At 37.4% G+C, this 20222-nt stretch overlaps 1 protein-coding gene across 1 annotated transcript in view; it reads left to right on the forward strand.

The window, feature by feature from the left end:
* ATL3 (atlastin GTPase 3) overlaps positions 1–19920 on the forward strand; it is a 56304-nt gene extending 36384 nt beyond the window's left edge. The window contains exons 9-13 of the mRNA XM_007174359.3: positions 12469–12596; positions 13210–13266; positions 14507–14578; positions 14970–15401; positions 16189–19920. Of these exons, the coding sequence (XP_007174421.2) occupies positions 12469–12596; positions 13210–13266; positions 14507–14578; positions 14970–15401; positions 16189–16275 (776 nt within the window). The 3' untranslated portion in view covers positions 16276–19920. The remainder of the gene's footprint in view (positions 1–12468; positions 12597–13209; positions 13267–14506; positions 14579–14969; positions 15402–16188) is intronic.
* Positions 19921–20222: the final 302 nt, after the last annotated feature.

Below are 20222 nucleotides of genomic sequence, written 5' to 3' on the forward strand. Positions count from 1 at the left end.
CTTAGGAAAGTTAAGCAACTTGCTCAAAGTACTCAGCTAGTAAGTAGTGGGGCAGAGATTCACATCCCCGTCCTTCTTGCCTCAAAGCCTTACTGTGCTAAACTAGAAGTTCTGTTACATTGGGGAAGTCATTTAGAGGATATATACTGATTAGTTAGTAGGAGAACTTGCCTTTTGAAGTGGGAATTTTTCATAGCCTCATATTAAACGTAAAATGCATCTTTTTCAGTTTATTTGGCTCAGTTGATTCAAGAAAGTTAATATGCTTGTCCAACCTAAGATTTACATTCCAGCTGGTCTTAATATTGCAAAAGAAACCGAGTTTGAGAGACTTACCTTTACCTTCTATTTGTCACCTGTGTGATATTTTTATGTGTTTGGCAGCACAGCCTATTGGTTGGCAATTCAGAAATCCAAGGTTGGGGCCTGGCTTTGGAGAGAAATCTGCTTAGGCAACACTTTGTGAGTTAGGTAGGAGAGAAAGTTGAGTGTGTAGGTGATGTGTTCTTTTAGGGTTATAACGTTCCATTATTAGATATACTTTTACCAAACCTAAGCTCTGGTTTGTTCATCACTGGTAGAGAAGATGTCCAGTGGAATTCTTTTTTTTTTTTAAGTACTTGATTTTCATTTGAATTAAAAAAAATTCATTCATTCATTCATTCATGCTGCACCAGGTCTTAGTTGCAGCATGCGAACTCTGGTTGTGGCATGCATGCGAGATCTAGTTCCCCAACCAGGGATCGAACCTGGGTCTCCTGCATTGGGAGTGCAGAGTCTTACCCATTGGGCCACCAGGGAAGGCCCCCAGTGGAATTCTTAACTGAGGATGTTTAGGAGAGGGTGGGTTAGAATGACTCTTCATGCCTTTCCTCTTGTCTTAGGGTGGTCTCAGGTTATCGGGCATAAACATGCAGAATGACATTCCTCTGTATTATTAAACATTTAAATATTTCAGAACATTCTTTTTTTTTCTTTTTTTAAAAAATTTATTTATTTGTGGCTGTGTTGGGTCTTCGTTGCTGTGCGTGGGCTTTCTCTAGTTGCGGGGAGCGTGGGCTACTCTTTGTTGTGGTGCATGGGCTTCTCATTGTGGTGGCTTCTCTTGTTGCAGAGCACAGGCTCTAGGCGCGCAGGCTTCAGTAGTTGCGGCACGCAGGCTCAGTAGTTGTGGCTCACAGGCTCTAGGGTGCAGGCTCAGTAGTCGTGGCACATGGGTTTACTTGCTCCGCGGCATGTGGGATCTTCCCTGACCAGGGATTGAACTTGTGTCCCCTGCGTTGGCATGCAGATTCTCAACCACTGAGCCACCAGGGAAGCCCCCAGAACATTCTGTTTTAAAATTCATTTTTATCATGGTATTCCAGGAAATAGGAAGAGCTTTTTAAAGTTCTGTAACCCTGACTTTTGAAATTTTGTATTGCAATACAATATGTAATGCATATTGTAATACAATATGCATATTGTATTAGTTTCTTAGGAGTTCTGTAACAAAGTGCCACAAACGGGGTGGCTTAAGAAAAGAAATTCATTCCCTAACAGCTCAGGAGACCAGAATTCCGAAAATAAGGTGTTGGCAGGGTAGATTCCTTCTGGAGGCTCTGAGGGAGAATCTGTCCTGTGTTTCTCTTGGTGGTTTCTGGCAATCCTTGGCATTCCTTGGCTTTTAGTTTCAGCATTCTGATTTCTGTCTCTGTGGTCACATGGCCACCTTCTCTCTGTGTTCTCTCTTCTTACAAGGACACTGCTCTTTGAATTTAGGTCCCACCCATATCCAGTATGATCTCAACTTAACTAATTACATCTGTAAAGACTCTATTTTTAAATAAGGCCCCATTCTGAGATTCCAGTGGACATGCATTTTAGGGGGGGGGACACTGCTCAACCCCATACACATATTTACAGATATGAAGGGTTTATCACTAAATATTAAGTGTGCTAAGTTTCATATTTTATTTATAAAATACGAAATAAATTCTATATAAGCAAACTTTAGTCTCATAATTATGTACTATTTGCTTCCCCAATGCATGATTGAACTATAAAACACATTTATAGGGTTAAAAATTTTCCTTTGCTACATGAAAAGGCAAGTCCCAAAGGAAGAAATACAAATGGTTAAGACATATTCATGAAAATATGTGTTGCATAACAGTAATCAAGAAAGTACAAATGTATTGGTACACAGTCTTTATGTGACAGTATCAACATTTTAAATGTTCACGTCTTTTTTTTTTTTTTTAAAATAATTAATTAATTAATTAATTAATTTAGTTTTGGCTGTGTTGGGTCTTCGTTTCTGTGCGAGGGCTTTCTCTAGTTGCAGCAAGTGGGGGCCACTCTTCATCACGGTGCACGGGCCTCTCACTGTCGCGGCCTCTCTTGTTGCGGAGCACAGGCTCCAGACGTGCAGGCTCAGTAGTTGTGGCTCACGGGCCTAGTTGCTCCACGGCATGTGGGATCTTCCCAGACCAGGGCTCGAACCCGTGTCCCCTGCATTAGCAGGCAGATTCTCAACCACTGCGCCACCAGGGAAGCCCTGTTCACGTCTTTTGATCCACTATTTCACTTTTAGGAGATTACCCTAAGGGACTGTCCATATGTAAGTAGATAAAAATATGTGGACAAGAATAATACTACTGTGGCATTATTATTATAATAATGAATAATTGGAAACAACCCAAATATGTATTTTTGAGGAATTGGTTAAATTATGGTACATCACACAAAGGAATGAAAAGAAGTCATTTAAAAGATAAGATAGATAAATGGATCTATCTGTATTTACATAGAAAGATATTCATGATATGTTATTAAATGTAAAAAGATTGCAGAGTAGCATATATTGTAAGATCCTAAAAATAAGTACATATAAGGATGTTTTTAAAAGGAAAGATTTGAAAAATAAAAATTTCCTTTTTTATTTCACTTTAAAAATATGTTAATATTAGTTTGCCCTGGGACTTCCCTGGCGGTACAGTGGTTGAGAATCTGCCTTCCAATGCAGGGGATGCGGGTTCGATCCCTGGTCGGGGAACTAAGATCGCACATGCTGCGGGGCAACTAAGCCCCTGTGCCCCAGCTACTGAGCCTGCGCGCCACAACTAGGGAGCCCATGCGCTGCAGTGAAAGATCCCGTATGCTGCAGCGAAGATCCTGTGTGCTGCAACTAAGACCTGAGTAGCCAAATAAATAAATAAATAGTAAATAAATTAAAAAAAAAAAAAACACCTTAGAAAAAAAAATACTAGTTTGCCCTTGTGTGTCTATTTAGGGAACTATAGTCATTAGGAGGATTGTTCATGAAGAATTCTTCTTAGCTCTGCAAACATGTATGTACTTTTTAGCTTTGGAGTTGGGTAGTTTGTAATTTTAGGGAACCTTTTAAACAAGATATTGAAGGGTTTTGAGTGAAGAGTAAATTTAGGATGCTATATTGCAAATAGTAAGGTGACTTGTGAATATTTGGCAAGTGCTTGATTGAGAACCACATAAACTTCATTGTGGGGGGGATCTTTAAGTAGAGCTGATACATTTCTCAGAGTTAGAAAAATACCTAGACATTTCAATATATTTTCTCAAGTATATTCTTGTACAATGACTTGGTTGAGGTTCTGCAGCCCCGCCCCATATAACCTGGGCAAGACACCATTAGCCAGAGAATGTTTACGGTTAATCCAGAAGAGGATCTTCATGTAGTTTCTGTAGGACATTTAAATTTATTAAGAACTACATTCTGAAGCTATTTTCTGCAAATGTTCCCCTAAGTACTTTAGGGATTGTTTTAGTGGTTTTATTTTATTTTTTTTAAAAAAGAATAACCATTTATTCAGAGGTGAACACCTGCCAGACAGTTTTGGTATAATCAGTGCTGAGCTGCTGTTCCTACAATAGTTAGCTAGGAGATGAGCTCATATTTGAGACTCCTTTTCATCCGACACAGGACGACTGTCTTCACCATAAAGAAAACTGTCTTCCTTTTTACTAGGGCAGAGAGACCTAATACAGTAACTACTGAATTGTTTAGAAATTAAACAAGAGATTGTAGGGAGCAGTCTTCTTGGATGCCATGAGATACTGAGATTGTCTCAGTCGTGAGAGGGTTCTTGTCTGTTCTGAGTCTAAAACTCATATTTTGGTACAGCCTTCATAGAAACATTAATAGCTGAGGGTCTATGAAATCTGGGTAAAAACATGGATAATACAGTCTGTGGTGTCTAGATCCTGCTGCGTCTTTTGTGAAATAATTGCTGAAGCTCTCATTCTTTCAGTGTGATGAACGTTGAAACCATAAAAAAAAATTTTTTTTCTGAATAGGTAATGCACTCACATGTTTAAAATCCCAGAAAAGATTAGGAAGTAAGTATTTAGTGAAAAGTCTCTCTTCCATTTTTGTAGGCTTCCAGAGTTTCTTTTAGTATATGCAAAGCAAATATAAATATACACGGGATAGCATTTTATGTACCCTATGTGTTTTTCACTCCAAGGTTATAAAGAATTTGTCCCACTTTTTTTTCTTGAAATTTTGCGGTTCCATTTTTCACATTATAATTTATGATCCAGTTTGGATCCAGCTTATTTTCTGATGGGCACCTATTTGTCTCAACACTATTTGTTGAATAGTCCAACTTTCCCCCACTGGTTGAAATGTCACCTTTACCAAATGTTAAGCTACTAATCAATGTGTAATATAGGGATCAATCCCTTTTTAAAGTTGATATAGGCCATATTTTGGCGCCATCCTGAAAAGACTATAGAATTAAGAGTATTTAGATGGAGATTGGTACCCATTTACTTAGGTAGGACATTGAAAAACTTAAAAAATTTTTTGATGTCAAAGAGATCTTATGATTGATTAGTTATTTAAGATGGGGTGGAAATCAGTGATTAGAAGTATATGTTACTATTTAGAGAAAAATCTTGTGTAGATTTCAATTTAGGAGCCATAAATAAATTCTAATTATAAAATTTAAAGCATGGGGGAAAAGTAAATTTTATTAGACCTCTGGAATTGGGGAAGGACTCATTAAAATTAGAAAGAATAAAAGAAATTATCAAGGAAAAGTGCTGTAGTTTTGAATACATAATAATTAATCTTATGCATATTTACAAAAAGGCAAATGAACTGGAAAAAATATTTTAGTTATCATGGTACACATAAGGATAACATATTTATTTACTTGCTGAAGAGTGACTGTATTCTAAGATAAGGCCCTAATAAATAGTTCACTGAAAAGGAAATCAGCTGATGAACAAATATGGGAGAAAGTTTGGCCTAACTAGTAATAAAAGAAATAAAAGCAAATTAAAATAATGACCTACCATTAAATTTTTAAATATGCTATTAGATATCCAAAAGAAAGCATAAGTATTACATGTAAGAAAGGATACACGTAATGTATATATGTAAGGTATGAAACATCACTTAATGAACATCATCAACCCACTACCCAACTTACTATCTAGAACTAGAATTGGCAAACTTTTTCTGTAATGGACTAAACAGTAAATATTTTAGACTTTGTGGGCCTTACAACTACTCAGCTCTGCTGTTGTAGCAAGAAAGCAGCCATAGACAATTGTATTAATGAATGTACATGGTTGTATTCCAATAAAACTTTCTTTACAAATATAGTTAGCAGGTCGTATTTGGCCCAAGGGCTGTAGCTTTCCAGAACTACAGAACATTACAAGTACTATTTTCTATACCTGTATGCTTCTTCCCATCTCCCTGCCTCTCCACAGAAATAACCACTATTGTAAATTTTGCTTTTTCTGTCCTTGAATTAAAAAAAAGTTATTACTTGTGTTTGGTTCACTTAACAGTCTATTGCTAAGTTTCTTTAATTTTGAACTTTATAAAAATATAATATGTGACCAACTTGAATTTTTACTGAGCATTTTATTTTTAAGGTTATCTGTATTATTGCATGTAGTTGTATTTCATTCAGTTTCATTGTAGTATAATAGTGCCTTCTGTGAATATAACAGTTTATTCTCAATGGTTTTCTCCAGTTTTTTTGCTGTTATGAACAGCACTGCTATGAACATTCTTGTATGTGTGGATATATGGGAATTTCCCAAGGGTATGTGCTTAAAAGCGGGATTGATGGATATTGGAATATGTAATATAGCTTCACCTTTACTAGATAATGCCAAATTGTTTTCCAAAGTTCTTGTTCCAGTTTATAGTCCCTTCATCAGTGTATATAAAAATTCCCATTGATCCATATCCTTGGCAGCACTTGGTATTATCAGACATCTTAGTTTTGCTAAATTAGTGATATAAAATATCTCATTGTGATCTTAAATTGCATTTCCCTGATTACTAATGGAATTGAATATCTTTTCATGTATTTATTTCCATTCATGTTTCCTTTCCTTTGAAATTCCTGTTGTCCAGTTTTAATTGGGTTGTCTTTCTCTGCACTGTAAAGATCCTGTATGTCTACTTTAAGATATGAGAGCCTTGGGCTTCCCTGGTGGCACAGTGGTTAAGAATCCACCTGCCAATGCAGGGGACACGGGTTCGAGCCCTGGTCCGGGAAGATCCCACATGCCGCGGAGCAACTAATCCCGTGTGCCACAACTACTGAGCCTGCGCTCTAGATCCCGCGAGCCACAACTACTGAGCCTGTGAGCCACAACTACTGAAGCCCGCACCTAGAGCCTGTGCTCTGCAACAAGAGAAGCCACCGCAATGAGAAGCCCACGTAACATAACGAAGAGTAGCCCCCACTCTCTGCAACTAGAGGAAGCCCGTGCCCAGCAATGAACATCCAATGCAGCCTAAAATAAATAAATGAAATAAGTAAATTTATTAAAAAAAAAAAAAAGATATGAGCCTTGTTGGTTATGCATTTTCTGGTCACAAATGCTTGTTGGTCTTGCCTTTTCTTTTTTTAGTAGTAGGGTCTTAGTTTTAATGTGGTCGAATTCATTCACCTTTGATTTTATGTAGTACTTTTTAAGTCTTGTTTTAGAAAATCCTTTCCTTTCTCTACACACACACACATGCATACAAACACTCTTAAATTTTGTCTTTCATATTTGTGTTTAGTCGACTGGGAATTAATTTTTGTGTATGTGAGGTGGAGATCCGTTTTCTATTTTTGTACATAGATGCCAATACTTTTGACATCATTGATTGAATACTCTGTTTTCCCGTTGTTTGCAATTTCTGTTATGTTTAAAAAAATCCTTTTATAAATGCATGGGTCAGATTCTAGGCTCTTAATTCTGTCCCACTGGTCATTTTGTCCAGCTCTGTGCCATTACTACATTATCATAATTACTGTTATTTTATAATAAGAGTTGATATCTGGTAGAACGATTCCCTCCCTTTTTTACCTGTAGTCATCTTCAGGAGTGTCTTAATTATGCTTTAGTCTTTGCTCTTCTGTGTAAGTTTTGGAATCAGTTCATCAAGTTTATTAATGTCTCTGTTTGGTTTTTGATTGGAATTGCATTGGATCTATAAATTGGTCTGATGGGGATTGGCATGTATTTATGACAATGGGAAGGTATTCTTATCCTGAACAGAGTAATCTCTCTCCATTTATTTAGGTTTTTTAGTTTCTTTATGAAGAATATAAAAACTTGATTAAGGTCTTATACATGTTTTGTTAGATTTATTTTAGAAGTTTCCTTAGAAGTTAAAAATCTTAAAAATTATTTTTCCTAATTATGCTGGTATGTTGAAATGCATTTGATTTTTCTATATGATAAATTCAGCCATCTTGCTAAACTCTCATTATTGCTAGTAATATATCTGTAAATAATAGGTATTATCTACGTAATTTATGGAGAATGGAGTTTTTGCTTTTTTCCGCATCGGATTTTATATTTTTTAATTTTGTTCTACACTTGTAGGTCTAGGACTCCAGTACAGTGTTGAATAGAAGCAATGATAATAGGCATCTTCATCTTGTTTCTGATTTTAAAGGGAATGCTTCTAACATTTTACCATTATTGTTTGCAGTAGGTTTTTAGTATATATCCATTTTAGACTAAGGAAGTTCCCTTCCATTCCCATTTTGCCAACAATATTTTAAAAATTATATATTGGTATTGTATTTTGTCACATGTTTCTTCGGCATTTATTGAAATGAGCATGTGGTTTTTCTGCTTTAGTCTGTTAATGTGGTGAATGATACAGATGTTTCTAATGCTAAACTAAACCACTTTTGCGTTTCTGGGGTAAATGGGTCCTGATATATTATCTTTTTTCTTTCTTTTTAAAATAAGTATCTGTCGCTGGATTTGATTTCCTAATAATTTGCATGGAGTTTTGGTATCTAAGTTTATGAGCAAGATTGGTCTATAATTTTCTGGTCACAAATGCTGTTGTCTGGTTTTGGCATACTGGTCTCACCCTTTCTCCTCACCCTGTTTTCTGGAAGAGTTCACATCACATTAAGGTGTTTAAAAGTGGTAGAAGAAACCTCTGAATCTCCTCAGGTCTGTGTGTGTGTGTGAATATTTTTCACTGTTGATTCAGTTAAACTCATTATCTTCAGTTTTAGTCATTAGTTTTTTAGTTTTCTTTCCGTTTTTAATATAAGATTATTTATTTACGTATTGATTGATTGATTGATTGATTGCTGTGTTGGGTCTTCATTGCTGTGCGTGGGCTTTCTCTAGTTGCAGTGAGCGGGGGCTACTCTGTTCGTTGCGGTGCGCAGGCTTCTCATTGTGGTGGCTTCTCTTGTGGAGCACGGGCTCTAGGTGCGTGGGCCCAGTAGTTGTGGCTTGTGGGCTCTATTGCACAGGCTCAGTAGCTGTGGTGCACGGGCTTATTTGCTCTGCGGCATGTGGAATCATCCGGGACCAGGGCTCAAACCCGTGTCCCCTGCATTGGCAGGCGGATTCTTAACCACTGTGCCACCAGGGAAGTCCCAATGTAAGATTTTAAGGCTGTCAATTTCTCTTAGTGCAGTTTAGATGGTTGTGTTAGGAGACATTTTCATTATCATTCACTTCTAAATATGAAGTATTTGATTTCTTTTATGGTTTCTTTGACCTATGTGTTATTTAGAAGTATGATTTTTAACTTCCAAATGTTATGTGAATTAAAAAACTTTAAATTTAATTCTCTGCTACTTAAGCTTTTGGTGATGCGTTTATTGACACATTTTATCGAATACTTTGATAGTGTTTGAATGCTATGGCACTGAGTCTTAAACATTTGCTGATATGTATTTTATGACCTAGACTTTTTATACATGTTCCATATGTGCTTGAGCACAGTGGACATTTTGTTTAATTTTGGGGTATAAGGTTCATTTTTATCTCTAAATCATACTTCTTAATTATGTCATTTTAAAAATCTTCACTAATTTTTGTCTCCTTGAGTATCAATAACATATATGTATTGATGTTCCACTGTTTTGGTGGATTTGTCAGTGCTCCCTTTTGTTCTGTCACATATTTTGAGGCTATTTTAATAAAGTTTTGAATTGATACATCTTTTTGGTAAATTGAGGCAATATATAGTAGCCCTCTTTATCCCTAATACCATTTTTTGTTGTTGTTTGAGCATTTTTATCTGTATTAATAAGGCGATTCTAGCTTTGTTTTCCTTAGTATTTGTCTGTATATCTTTTTCTGTCATGTTCAACCTCTCTGTGACTGTATGTTTTAGGTGTGTGTGTCTCTTGTAAACAGCATATACGTGGATTTAACAAAAATGCAATTTGATAACCTCTGTTTTTTTAATTGGTGGGTTTAGTCCATTTTCTGATTTCTGAAATATTTGGTTTTAGAGCTACCATCTTGCCTTTTGATTTCTATTAGTTTTACTCTTTCTATGCTTTTTTCCCCCTCCTATTTGTCTTTTTAAAACAAATTGTGTTAGTTTTCTTATTCCAGTCCCCTCCTCTTATAGAAGTTATACCACCTATAAAAATTCTTTCAGTTGTTACCCTTGAAACTTTACCACATGTACTTATTTAAAATGTAAAGAAATAACTTAATCTCCTTCCTGAACAATACAGAGCTTCAGAACAGATTACCTGATTACCTTCCTCCCAACTAGTGTTTCAGTTCTGTTTTCTTTTTAACCTCATCAATTAACTGTCATTATTACTATATAAGATAATATTTGTTTAGCTTTTCTTACATTTTTAAAGAATTTCTTTGTTCACTTTCTTGTCCTGCACACCTTCCTTCTGGAAACATTTTCCTTCTTTCAGAAGGTTTTTGCCGTGTGGCAGTTTTACTGTTATATGTGTATTTCTTTCTATTTAACCTGCTTGTTATATGCTGTGGTTTCTGAAGCTGTGGATTCATGTACTTCATCAGTTCTAGAGAGTTCTCAACCATCATCCCTTCTCTTATTGCCTCTGATTCACTCTCCTTCATCTCCCAGGACTCCTGTTAGACATATATTAAATAATCTTATTCTGTCTTCCATATCTTAATTTTCTTCCTTATTTCCCATCATCTATCTCTCTGTGCTGCTCTTTGGTACATTATTCAGATCTCTTTTCCTCCAGAGGAGATCTGTGTTTGCTCCTTTGGGGAGCTAGGGGCTTACCCACCTGGGACCATTCCAGCCCCATTTCATGATCCAACTTAATTTAGGAGTCATTTTTGCCCAAAGTTTGTCACCGCATTGCAGTGAATGGCCTCAAATGATCCACAGCTTCACATGTACTTAGCTCAGTGCTCTGGTTTCAGCTCACTGCCCACCTGCTCAGCCCCTTGCAGCTCTCTTTTATTTCGAAGTCTACACTGTAACGGAATATACTGTGTGCAGGATCTTGTTAGGAAGAAGGTCCCTTCAGATTCTCTAGTCTTTAGTACTGTCAGAAGCAGAAGCTGCAAGATAGGGACTTCCCTGGTGGCGCAGTGGTTAAGAATCCGCCTGCCAATGCAGGGGACATGGGTTCAAGCCCTGGTCCGGGAAGATCCCACATGCCGTGGAGCAACTAAGCCAGTGCGCCACAGCTACTGAGCCCGCATGCCACAACTACTGAAGCCCGTGTGCCTAGAGCCCGTGCTCCACAACAAGAGAAGCCACCGCAATGCGAAGCCTGCGTACCACAACGAAGAGTAGCCCCTGCTTGCCTCAACTAGAGAAAGCCCAGGCAGCAATGAAGACCCAATGCAGCCAAAACATAAATAAATTAAAAACAAAACAAAACAAAACTGCAAGATACTATTTTTCACCAATCAAGTCAGTAAAAGTTTTAAAAACAATAAAAATCTCGGTGTGTTCAGAGTAGTAAACAAGTCTTCTCCTACATTGGTGGTAGGGGTATAAATGGGTACAATCTTCTACAGAAGCAGTTTAGCAATATATAAGAGCCTTAAAAAGGAAGGGGATATTTTAAATGTTAATTGTGATTGTCTGATGGTGGGCTTTATGTATGGTTGTTTTTTTAAAAATAGTTTTGAATGTTTTCCAGGAGTCTACATTGTTGTCACATACCTAGTAATTTCTCTTAGTTGACCCTATAATCTAAGGAGGTAAAAGTAACCTGAAGTTTTTTCTATGGAGATTTTTATGGTGATATTTGTAGTTGGAAAAATTTATAAACCACTTTTGTTTTATTCACTATGCTATCCCCAACTCTTACAGCAATGCCTGCCACAATAGGGTGCCCCAAAACTGTTGAATGAATAAATAAGAATGTCTCAATTTTGTAAATTTGGGTTATGGACTGTTGAAAGAGTTCCTATCTTGATGTGGGGTCCCATCTACTTTCTTTTCAGTTGATAGTCTGATTAGTTGGGAACCTAGGAAGAAGTTGGACCATATAAATCAGATTCCTTGCATTTTCATAGTTGGGCCAGCGAATTCTCACTTTTAGGAAAGAGCTCTATTTAATGGTTCTCCTGAACCCTCTGTGAGAACTTTGTAGAAGCTGTCACCTTCCCTGAGATAGTAGCCTTTGCCCTTTGGGGTGGCCCAGAGGGCCTCTCTGAGGAGATAATAGAAAATACATATCATGGGGTCCAGGTGCTTTTACTTCCTTTAACATTAGAAAATGAACAAAAATAAAGCACGTGGATGAATAGTGAAATCTAATGGATTTAAGGGGGAGGGTGAGGGTACAGCAAAGGCCTGGCTTGGGAGAACCTGAGGGGTTGATACTTGATTTTCTTGAAGACCTGTTAATGAAATTCTTTAAAAAGTGAAATTTCTTGAAAGTCTAGGGAGGAGACTTAATCTCTCAGAATGGAAAGCAGGGTAGGGATATTCTGCATATTCTATTCTGGACTAGAGAGGACTTAATACTGCAGAAGGGCGGGAGACAATACAGGTACATGAGAACAGAAACCCGTTAGCAATCTGGTCATTGTCAGAAAGTGTCAGACTCACAGTCTGGGACCCCCGCCCCTGTCTTTCAGCTAGCAAACGTTAGAACAACTAGATAGAGTGTGAAGATTGTGCGTTATGCTCCCCTTGGTTGGGTAAATCTGTTGGGCTTATTGTTTCCTTTTTCTTGGTCCTGTGAACAGATATTGCCAGTGAATTCAAAGAGCAGTTACAGACACTGATACCATATGTATTAAACCCAGCTAACTTAATGGAAAAGGAGATCAATGGCTCAAAAGTCACCTGTCGGGGGCTATTGGAATATTTTAAGGTAAATGTGGGTTTTAATTATTAAAATGTTTGACTTTTGGTTAAACTGATCTAGGTTATAAACTAACTTGGTTTCAATATTTTAAAGCCTGGGGGAAAGTTTCAAGGGGGAGATGGTGAGAGGCGTTTTGAGAGACTCCAGTGTCCTCCCAGGAGTGGGCCACTGGGTGGCAGTATCGGTCTAAGAACCAAATGGATGTTGTTTGCACTCTCTTAGAGGAGTAATTACTGTGGCTAAAGGAAGATTGTTCCTCAAGGAAGATGGTGTGGACAGGAGGTGGTTAGGAAGTTGCTGTGAGTAGGAGGAGACGGCACCTAGATGTGACACGACTACCTCAAGGCGGATGGTCACTCTGCCCACAGGTAGTGGTGAGGCCAGTGTGCATGGGGAGCCTGGTGGGAGTCCTAGACTTGTGCTGCTTTGAGAACATTTTCAGTTAACTAAAAAATGCTAACATGCACTCAGAGGTGTGCTGTGTTTTTGCTAATTCCTGGGTGTTGATCTAGGTCTTTAGGAAAATGCAATTGTATGGTCACTGTTTCTAAAAATTAAAGTCCAGTTAAATATGACAGAATGCCATTTTTCATAATTGTTTTTATGTTTATATTCTAAGGCATATATTAAAATTTACCAAGGAGAAGATCTGCCTCACCCCAAATCCATGCTTCAGGTAAGCAGTTCTTTGGCATCCTAAATGATAGCCTCTAATTACTTGAGTTGACCCGTATACAGTAAGCAGAGTCCTTTAAGAAGAGAATGCTGTTGTTCCCCCCCCTTTTTATTATGCTGAGGTCCGTTCATGTTTAGCACATTTTCCAGCAGTGTGACTCCCTTCCGGTTTTCTTGTGTGTATTCATGCTGGTGAAGTTAGAACAGAATGGCTTCTTGCTGGGCCTGGTCTTCCCCCAAAACATACTGTGGAAAACAGTGTTTTATTATTCCCAGGTTAAACATACCCAGTTCTGTTAGACAAATCATTTCCTGTTACCTGTTGTCTCTTTTCATAGAACATGTCCGATGTATCTAAATATTTCCTGTTTACTAATCAGGTTTTTAATTTGCAAATAGTTTTATTTCCAACATTTTGATGTTTCCAAGATGTCATTTTGTTAAAACATATAATTTCTGACTTTCATGTGCTGAAGATAAGGCCATTTATTGCCAAATCTTTATTTCTTTTTATTTATTTATTTATTTAAGTACTTTTGGCCGCGTTGGGTCTTTGTTGCTGCACGCGGGTTTTCTCTAGTTGTTGCGGCGAGCGGGGGCTACTCTTCATTGCGGTGCACGGGCTCCTCATTGCAGTGGCTTCTCTTGTTGTGCAGCACAGGCTCTAGGCACGTGGGCTACAGTAGTTGTGGTGCATGGGCTCAGTAGTTGTGGCTCATGGGCTCTAGAGCGCAGGCTCAGTAGTTGTGGCGCATGGACTTAGTTGCTCTGTGGCATGTGCGATCTTCCCGCACCAGGGATCAAACCCGTGTCCCCTGCATTGGCAGGTGGATTCTTAACCACTGCGCCACCAGGGAAGCCCCAAATGTTTATTTCTTTAGTAGGATAACATTTTCACAAAGGGAGCTAGAGATTGGGATTGATGTTGTAAAGATAAATTTTTCCTCTTCTTTTCTGTGTTACATCTATTTTTTAACACATAAAATCGAAGCAAAGGAAATACTTTCAGAGGTTTAATTTTATGATAAAGATTCTTATGTATGAGAACATTTTTTGGCAGAAAATTTGGCAGAAAAGATGTATTTTAATTCATAAATTGGACTATATGGAAAGCTGAAAAACAGAAGAATAATAAAGAAGGGGGAATGGGGAATAGGGTGAGAGAAAATTTTTACTTGGTTATTTGTGGAGGAATATTAAAAGAGAAAGGATTTACGGTTTATGCTTTCATTTCTTAAAAGGCCACTGCTGAAGCCAACAATTTAGCAGCTGCAGCCTCTGCCAAGGACATGTACTATAACAACATGGAAGAGGTAGGTGTGCTGGGCAGTTGTCTTATTCTGAAATATCTATAACTGGGCATGTTGCTGACTTCAGGAGTCCAAACTTGATCCCGTTTAGTGTATCTTATGATGATGAGGCAACATTCAGGTCTTCCTGCTTATTGGGGCCTTTTAATTATGGCCCTTTCTAAGCAAGGCTTTCTTACAGTGTCACTGCTCTCACTAATCAGTATCACCCTGGTTACTAAGTGTGCTTTTCTGAGGAATTGAAGCCAGACCTCTATTGGTCTTGGTCATCATTTTAAAGTTAATTTCTAATATCTTAAAATATTCTAAGCTTTTCAGTGTTTTCACTTGTTTTATTTGGCATTTGTTTTTGAAGGGTTCTTCACCCTTCACATTGTGTCTTTATTCTTTTTAGGTTTCTGGGGGCGACAAACCTTATTTGTCTCCAGACATTCTAGAGGAGAAGCACTGTGAATTCAAAGAACTTGCTCTGGACCATTTTAAGAAGATAAAAAAGATGGGTGGGAAGGATTTTAGCCTTCGTTACCAGCAGGAGCTGGAGGAGGAGATCAAGGAGCTCTATGAGAACTTCTGCAAGCACAATGGTAGCAAGAATGTCTTCAGCACCTTCCGAACCCCTGCAGTGCTCTTCACAGGCATTGTGGCTTTGTACATAGCCTCAGGCCTCACTGGCTTTATTGGTCTCGAGGTGGTGGCCCAGCTGTTCAACTGTATGGTTGGACTGCTGTTAATAGCGCTTCTCACCTGGGGGTACATCAGGTACTCTGGTCAGTATCGTGAGCTGGGCGGTGCTATCGATTCTGGTGCAGCATATGTATTAGAGCAGGTGAGTGGTGCCAGCTGAGCAGGCTGACGGTTGGTACTGGACAGATATTTGTGCTTTTATTGTAAAGTATCTCCATTTGGGAGAGTTCAATAGTGAAAGAAGGCATGAGAAACTTCCCCTGGCCATTTTTTTTTTTTCTAATAGGCCTTACGTTTTATTATCCTTCTTTAGGATATTAATGTTTATTTGTAATATTTTGTTTCCATGCTTAAAAACTGCTCTTTAATGCAAAAAAATTTCCAACTTACATATGTTGTGTTCTTCATGGGAAACTTTTAACTGCGTGTTCATCAGACATAATTCCTGTGTGAGTCTCTCCCCCATCCAAGGTTAGTTTGCTTCACTGAAAGTCACAAGCTATGAAAAATATGAACTTAACAAACTGTTCTATTTTGAGACCTACTAATGGATGGCATGTCTTTCACGTAAATCATTCAGTAAGCCAGTGGCTTTTGACATTGACATGATCTCTAGGTTTATAGATCCTTGAGACTCGGCTTTCTCTTTCTGAGTAGCAGGAACATATCAGTTAAGTTAGAAGCTTGTGGTAAAGCCAGGAGAGCTGCCCACCCCATTCCAGTAAGGTAGCAAAGGCTCAGCTGACGGACTCTCTGGGGAGTTAGCAGCTGCCACAGGCTCCCCGACCCCTGCATTTTCATTCCCTTATTTTCTATAACATACTAACAATGTAGACAGAGATTTTCGAAAGTTTGTCTCCAATGGCTTACTCTTTTGATGCTGTGCTGTATTTTATTAACTGACATGTTGAATAAATGGACTTTTGCAGGCCACTTCTCACGTTGGTAATTCCACTCAGGCTGCTGTGAGGGACGCAGTTGTTGGGAGGCCATCCTCGGATAAAAAAGCTCAGTAGCATCTTAACAAGAGGATCCAACAAGACCCCGGCCAGCCCCTTCTGATTTCTGGGCTTCTGCCACGGCCACAGGTCCAGGTCCCAAGGAACGCAGACCTGGGACCATCTGGGAAGAGCTGAAACACGGCACTAATAAATGAACAGACCTTTCCTGTGGTTTCAAATTCTGAAACACACTTCCATTTCTCTTGGAAGCATTTCTTTTCCTTGCTGGTGTAGATCCAAGCCTATGTCTGTCTTCTTATTACTCTCTGCTTTGTGCACTTTATGGGGAAAAAGCTAAAAGAAAAAATGGAAATGCGGTTTTGTCCTTTACGTGCCATTTAGTGCCTTTTAAGGTTGAATCCATGCTTTTGAGGACACAGTAGGGAGGGGATTGAGGATAACCACGTGAAAGATGCTGTTTTGGTGAATTATCAGTTCTTTTGTCCCTTACTCTTTTGAAAAGGATTTTTTTTTTTTAAAGTTTACAAAACTTGCAAAAGCTTCAGAACTAAAGACTGACTAAAAATGATGCCATTACACTTTTAAGGTCTTACAATATTAGAGAATTGTTTTTGCCACATAGTATGGAAAAATTATATCGTATTTAACTCTACCGTACACTGAAATTTAAGGTCTGTTTCCTGACAGTCTGGCAGTTTTGTTAGAACATACTCTGTTTTTTTTTTTTTCTTTTTTTGCCTTCATTCATTCCTATAGCTTCTTTCTAGAAAAGAGAAACGTGGCTTGAGAAACCAGAGCAGCTTGTAATAAAAGGAATGAGCTTTCATACTTTAAGAAAAAAGCTTGAGTTTAAATGAACCATGTGACCTCTGATAAGTCATTTGAACTTGTGCCTTGGTCAGATTCACTGATTGTAGGTTTATATACATATATGTATTATACATAACTCACACACAATTGTCATTTGAGAGTTTTTGTTTTTTAGAGTTGTGTATGAGAACAGATCTTTATCAAGGATTAGAGGAAAGACATTTACCAAACATACTGCCTTTAACTGACATCCTATTTCATGTGGTTTAGCAGTAAATCAGGTCTTTATCCACAATGTTTATTTGCATTCTCCTATTCACTGTCTAATATTTTTAATAATGGAGCTAAAACTGTCAGTTTTATTTAGTGAATCATCCCTTATTTAACTTTATACATGACTAGTCTGGTAGCTTTAAAATAGCTTTGGCTTAGTAAGGACCGAAGTCCCACCCAAATATGGACATAAAATATCTACAAGTATCTAAGAATTCTTCATTTACCTTGATCATGTGATAAAAAATTTTATCAGTTGCCTTTTCCTTTGGTTTTATAATGGTGAATTGTTGTGGATTTTAAAACTTCATAAAACTTGCCTGCAGGTATTTATATAAACATTCAGGTATGTGAGCCTTAATTCTTAAGATAATTTAACTTTTGCTGTGGGAGGGAGGGAGGTAGGGAGGTTTAGGCAAATTCTGAGTGTAAATTCTTTATACACAAAGTATGAATGGAAGGTAGAAAAAGTCTCTTCTAGAATGTAATCTCTTTGTCAAAGAATATTTCTCTTGACTGTTTTAACACTTTACCACTCAAGTATTTTTACAAGTTATGAATTAATTCCAAGTGTTTTATGTATTTTTTCATATTTACATACCATCTTGCCCTGAAGTTCTTGCTATTTTATTCAACCGTGGTTAAATTTTAGAAAAATTCCAGCTTGTCCTAAAAACTGTTTACTTGCATATCAGTGATACTTAGCTTTATTATCAATAAATTAAAAGCTTAGTTTTAAAATTTTGGTGCATTTTCAGGTGGCCTCTCATCTTCCTGAAGGTTGATACTTATTTGCTAAAGGCCTTACAGATGTTGAGATACTTAGCTTTTAATGCATTTGTATAAGCACATTTATAGATTTCAGAAATATTGTCTAGAATTATCCTACTTTTAATGGTGAGAAAAGGATGCTGTGTTTAAATTTTATTTTAATACTAAAATATTAGATTTTTTAAAATAAAAAATATATGATGTATGATTTAATGAAATCTTAGAATTTAGTTACTGTTTAAATCTACCATTTCTGTTTTGATCTTAAAGGAATAACTTTGTTTAATTACCCTGGGGAACCCTTATTTTTTTGTCTTTATCAGTTAACTTATTCTGCCTCTGGAAATTGTTTATAAAATTTTCTCAGTGAGGATTTTTATGAGTTTCCTTTGGCCTCATTTTTTTTTTAACAGAAAATTGATGATTTTATGTCAGCTTTTCCAATAAAAGGTACATTCTCATTGCTGGCTATAAATAGTCCTAGGGAGGTTTATAACCAGGTTGAAAAGAATGTCTTTTACCCCATATCTCCCCTCAGCCATTAGTTTGTGGGTCAGGGACATTACTTAGGACTAAGTTTTTGCTTGGTGTTTGTTCCTCTGCCACTCCTGCCTTCCCATGCAAGCATTTTTAATTTGCACATTCCAAACAGTATATGGGGCACATTCCTATTAACATATAAAAGGTTTTCAGAATTTTCTATGAAAATACTTCATTTTAGGAGAGGTTACATATTGTTAAGTTTTTTGTTTTCTTAATACTTCCAGTTAGCTTCTAAGTAAAAATAATAGAATCAAAATTTCGATTGTTTCACTGAGGTGTGTAGACAAAATGAGGGAAAGCGATCATGTATGGTGATAAAACATCCTTAGAGTCATAACCTTATTTTAGCAGTATACCAACAGATCTGTTTGTCCCGCAGAGGTTTATATAGTAAGAGCTACTTCATACTTGGTAGAGTTGCCTGTGAGTATTGTTTTTGTTTTACCTGGTTTTTCTTTTTTTTTTCTCTTTCATGAAGTAAAATGCTTTATGCGAACAAACAGACAAACTGCCTTGTACTGGCAGTGCGTTTCTTTAACAGGTCATACCCAGCGTTCCACCTGGCTTATGAAAATGGTGTCTTGGATAGGGTGAGTTTGGATGAGTGTGTACGTATGCATGAGTTACAGAGAAATTAAGTAGTTGATTTAAGTCCAGGCAAAAGTGATTAAAAAAGTTTTACTTTTCCCTAGAGTATTTTTTAAAAAAATAATGTAACTTATATGGACATCTTCATAGAACTATTGAAATGTAATTTAGGATTATTTAGGACGGCTGCCATCTAAGGTCGCAAACATGAGCTGCATCATTCTGGCTTACCTTTAGATCCAACAAAATTTCAGTCAAGAATAAGGGCATAATGAAGACAAGCTTCAGTTACTAAAACACAAACTGTTTGTGTAGGTGGTGTTTTAAAATGACATTCAAAAGCCCATTTGTAAGAGACCATTTTGCATTTGAATTGTTTTCCTTCTGTTAAGTCCTGTTGTAGCTATGTTTTGGATAGTGGTTCTCGTCTATCTTGAAGTGCATAAAACTTACCCCTGGGAGGCATATTTTAAAAAATTCAAATTCCCAGCTTTATACCCAGGGATTGCCTCAGTGGGTCTGGGTCTGGGTTGTGGCCCTGGAATCACCACTTTTAAAAACAGCATCACAGGTGGTTCAGAGACCACAGCGAGAGAGACTGCTCAGAGGGATGGGAAAGTGCAATTCAGTATTGTCTGGAGGCAAGTGGATGGCTTTAGGTTCAGAATAGGTGGTCTACTGCCAGATACAATCACTGAGAGTTTACAGCCTTTAGTCTAGAGGATTATCTAAGTTCTGTGAAAATGTTTTTCTAGATTAGGAAGCCCTAGTGCCTTCTCTGAGAAATGAATGTACAAGTATCCTATTTACTAACGGGTGTAATTAGGGTTAAAAAAAAAACTATTTTGAAAGTTGTTTTTCTTTTAAAAAGCAAAATTCAGCACTGTGACTTGAACCTCTAAATCTTTTATGCACAGAAAACCTTAAGCCTAAGTAAAAATGAACAAAAAGGAAGGAGAAGATCCTAACTCTGAAAATTAGCCACAAAATAGGCCTTACCAGGGACTTTCAAGATA

Source organism: Balaenoptera acutorostrata, chromosome 9 (genome assembly GCF_949987535.1).
Source record: "Balaenoptera acutorostrata chromosome 9, mBalAcu1.1, whole genome shotgun sequence".
Taxonomy (NCBI): Eukaryota; Metazoa; Chordata; class Mammalia; order Artiodactyla; family Balaenopteridae; genus Balaenoptera; species Balaenoptera acutorostrata.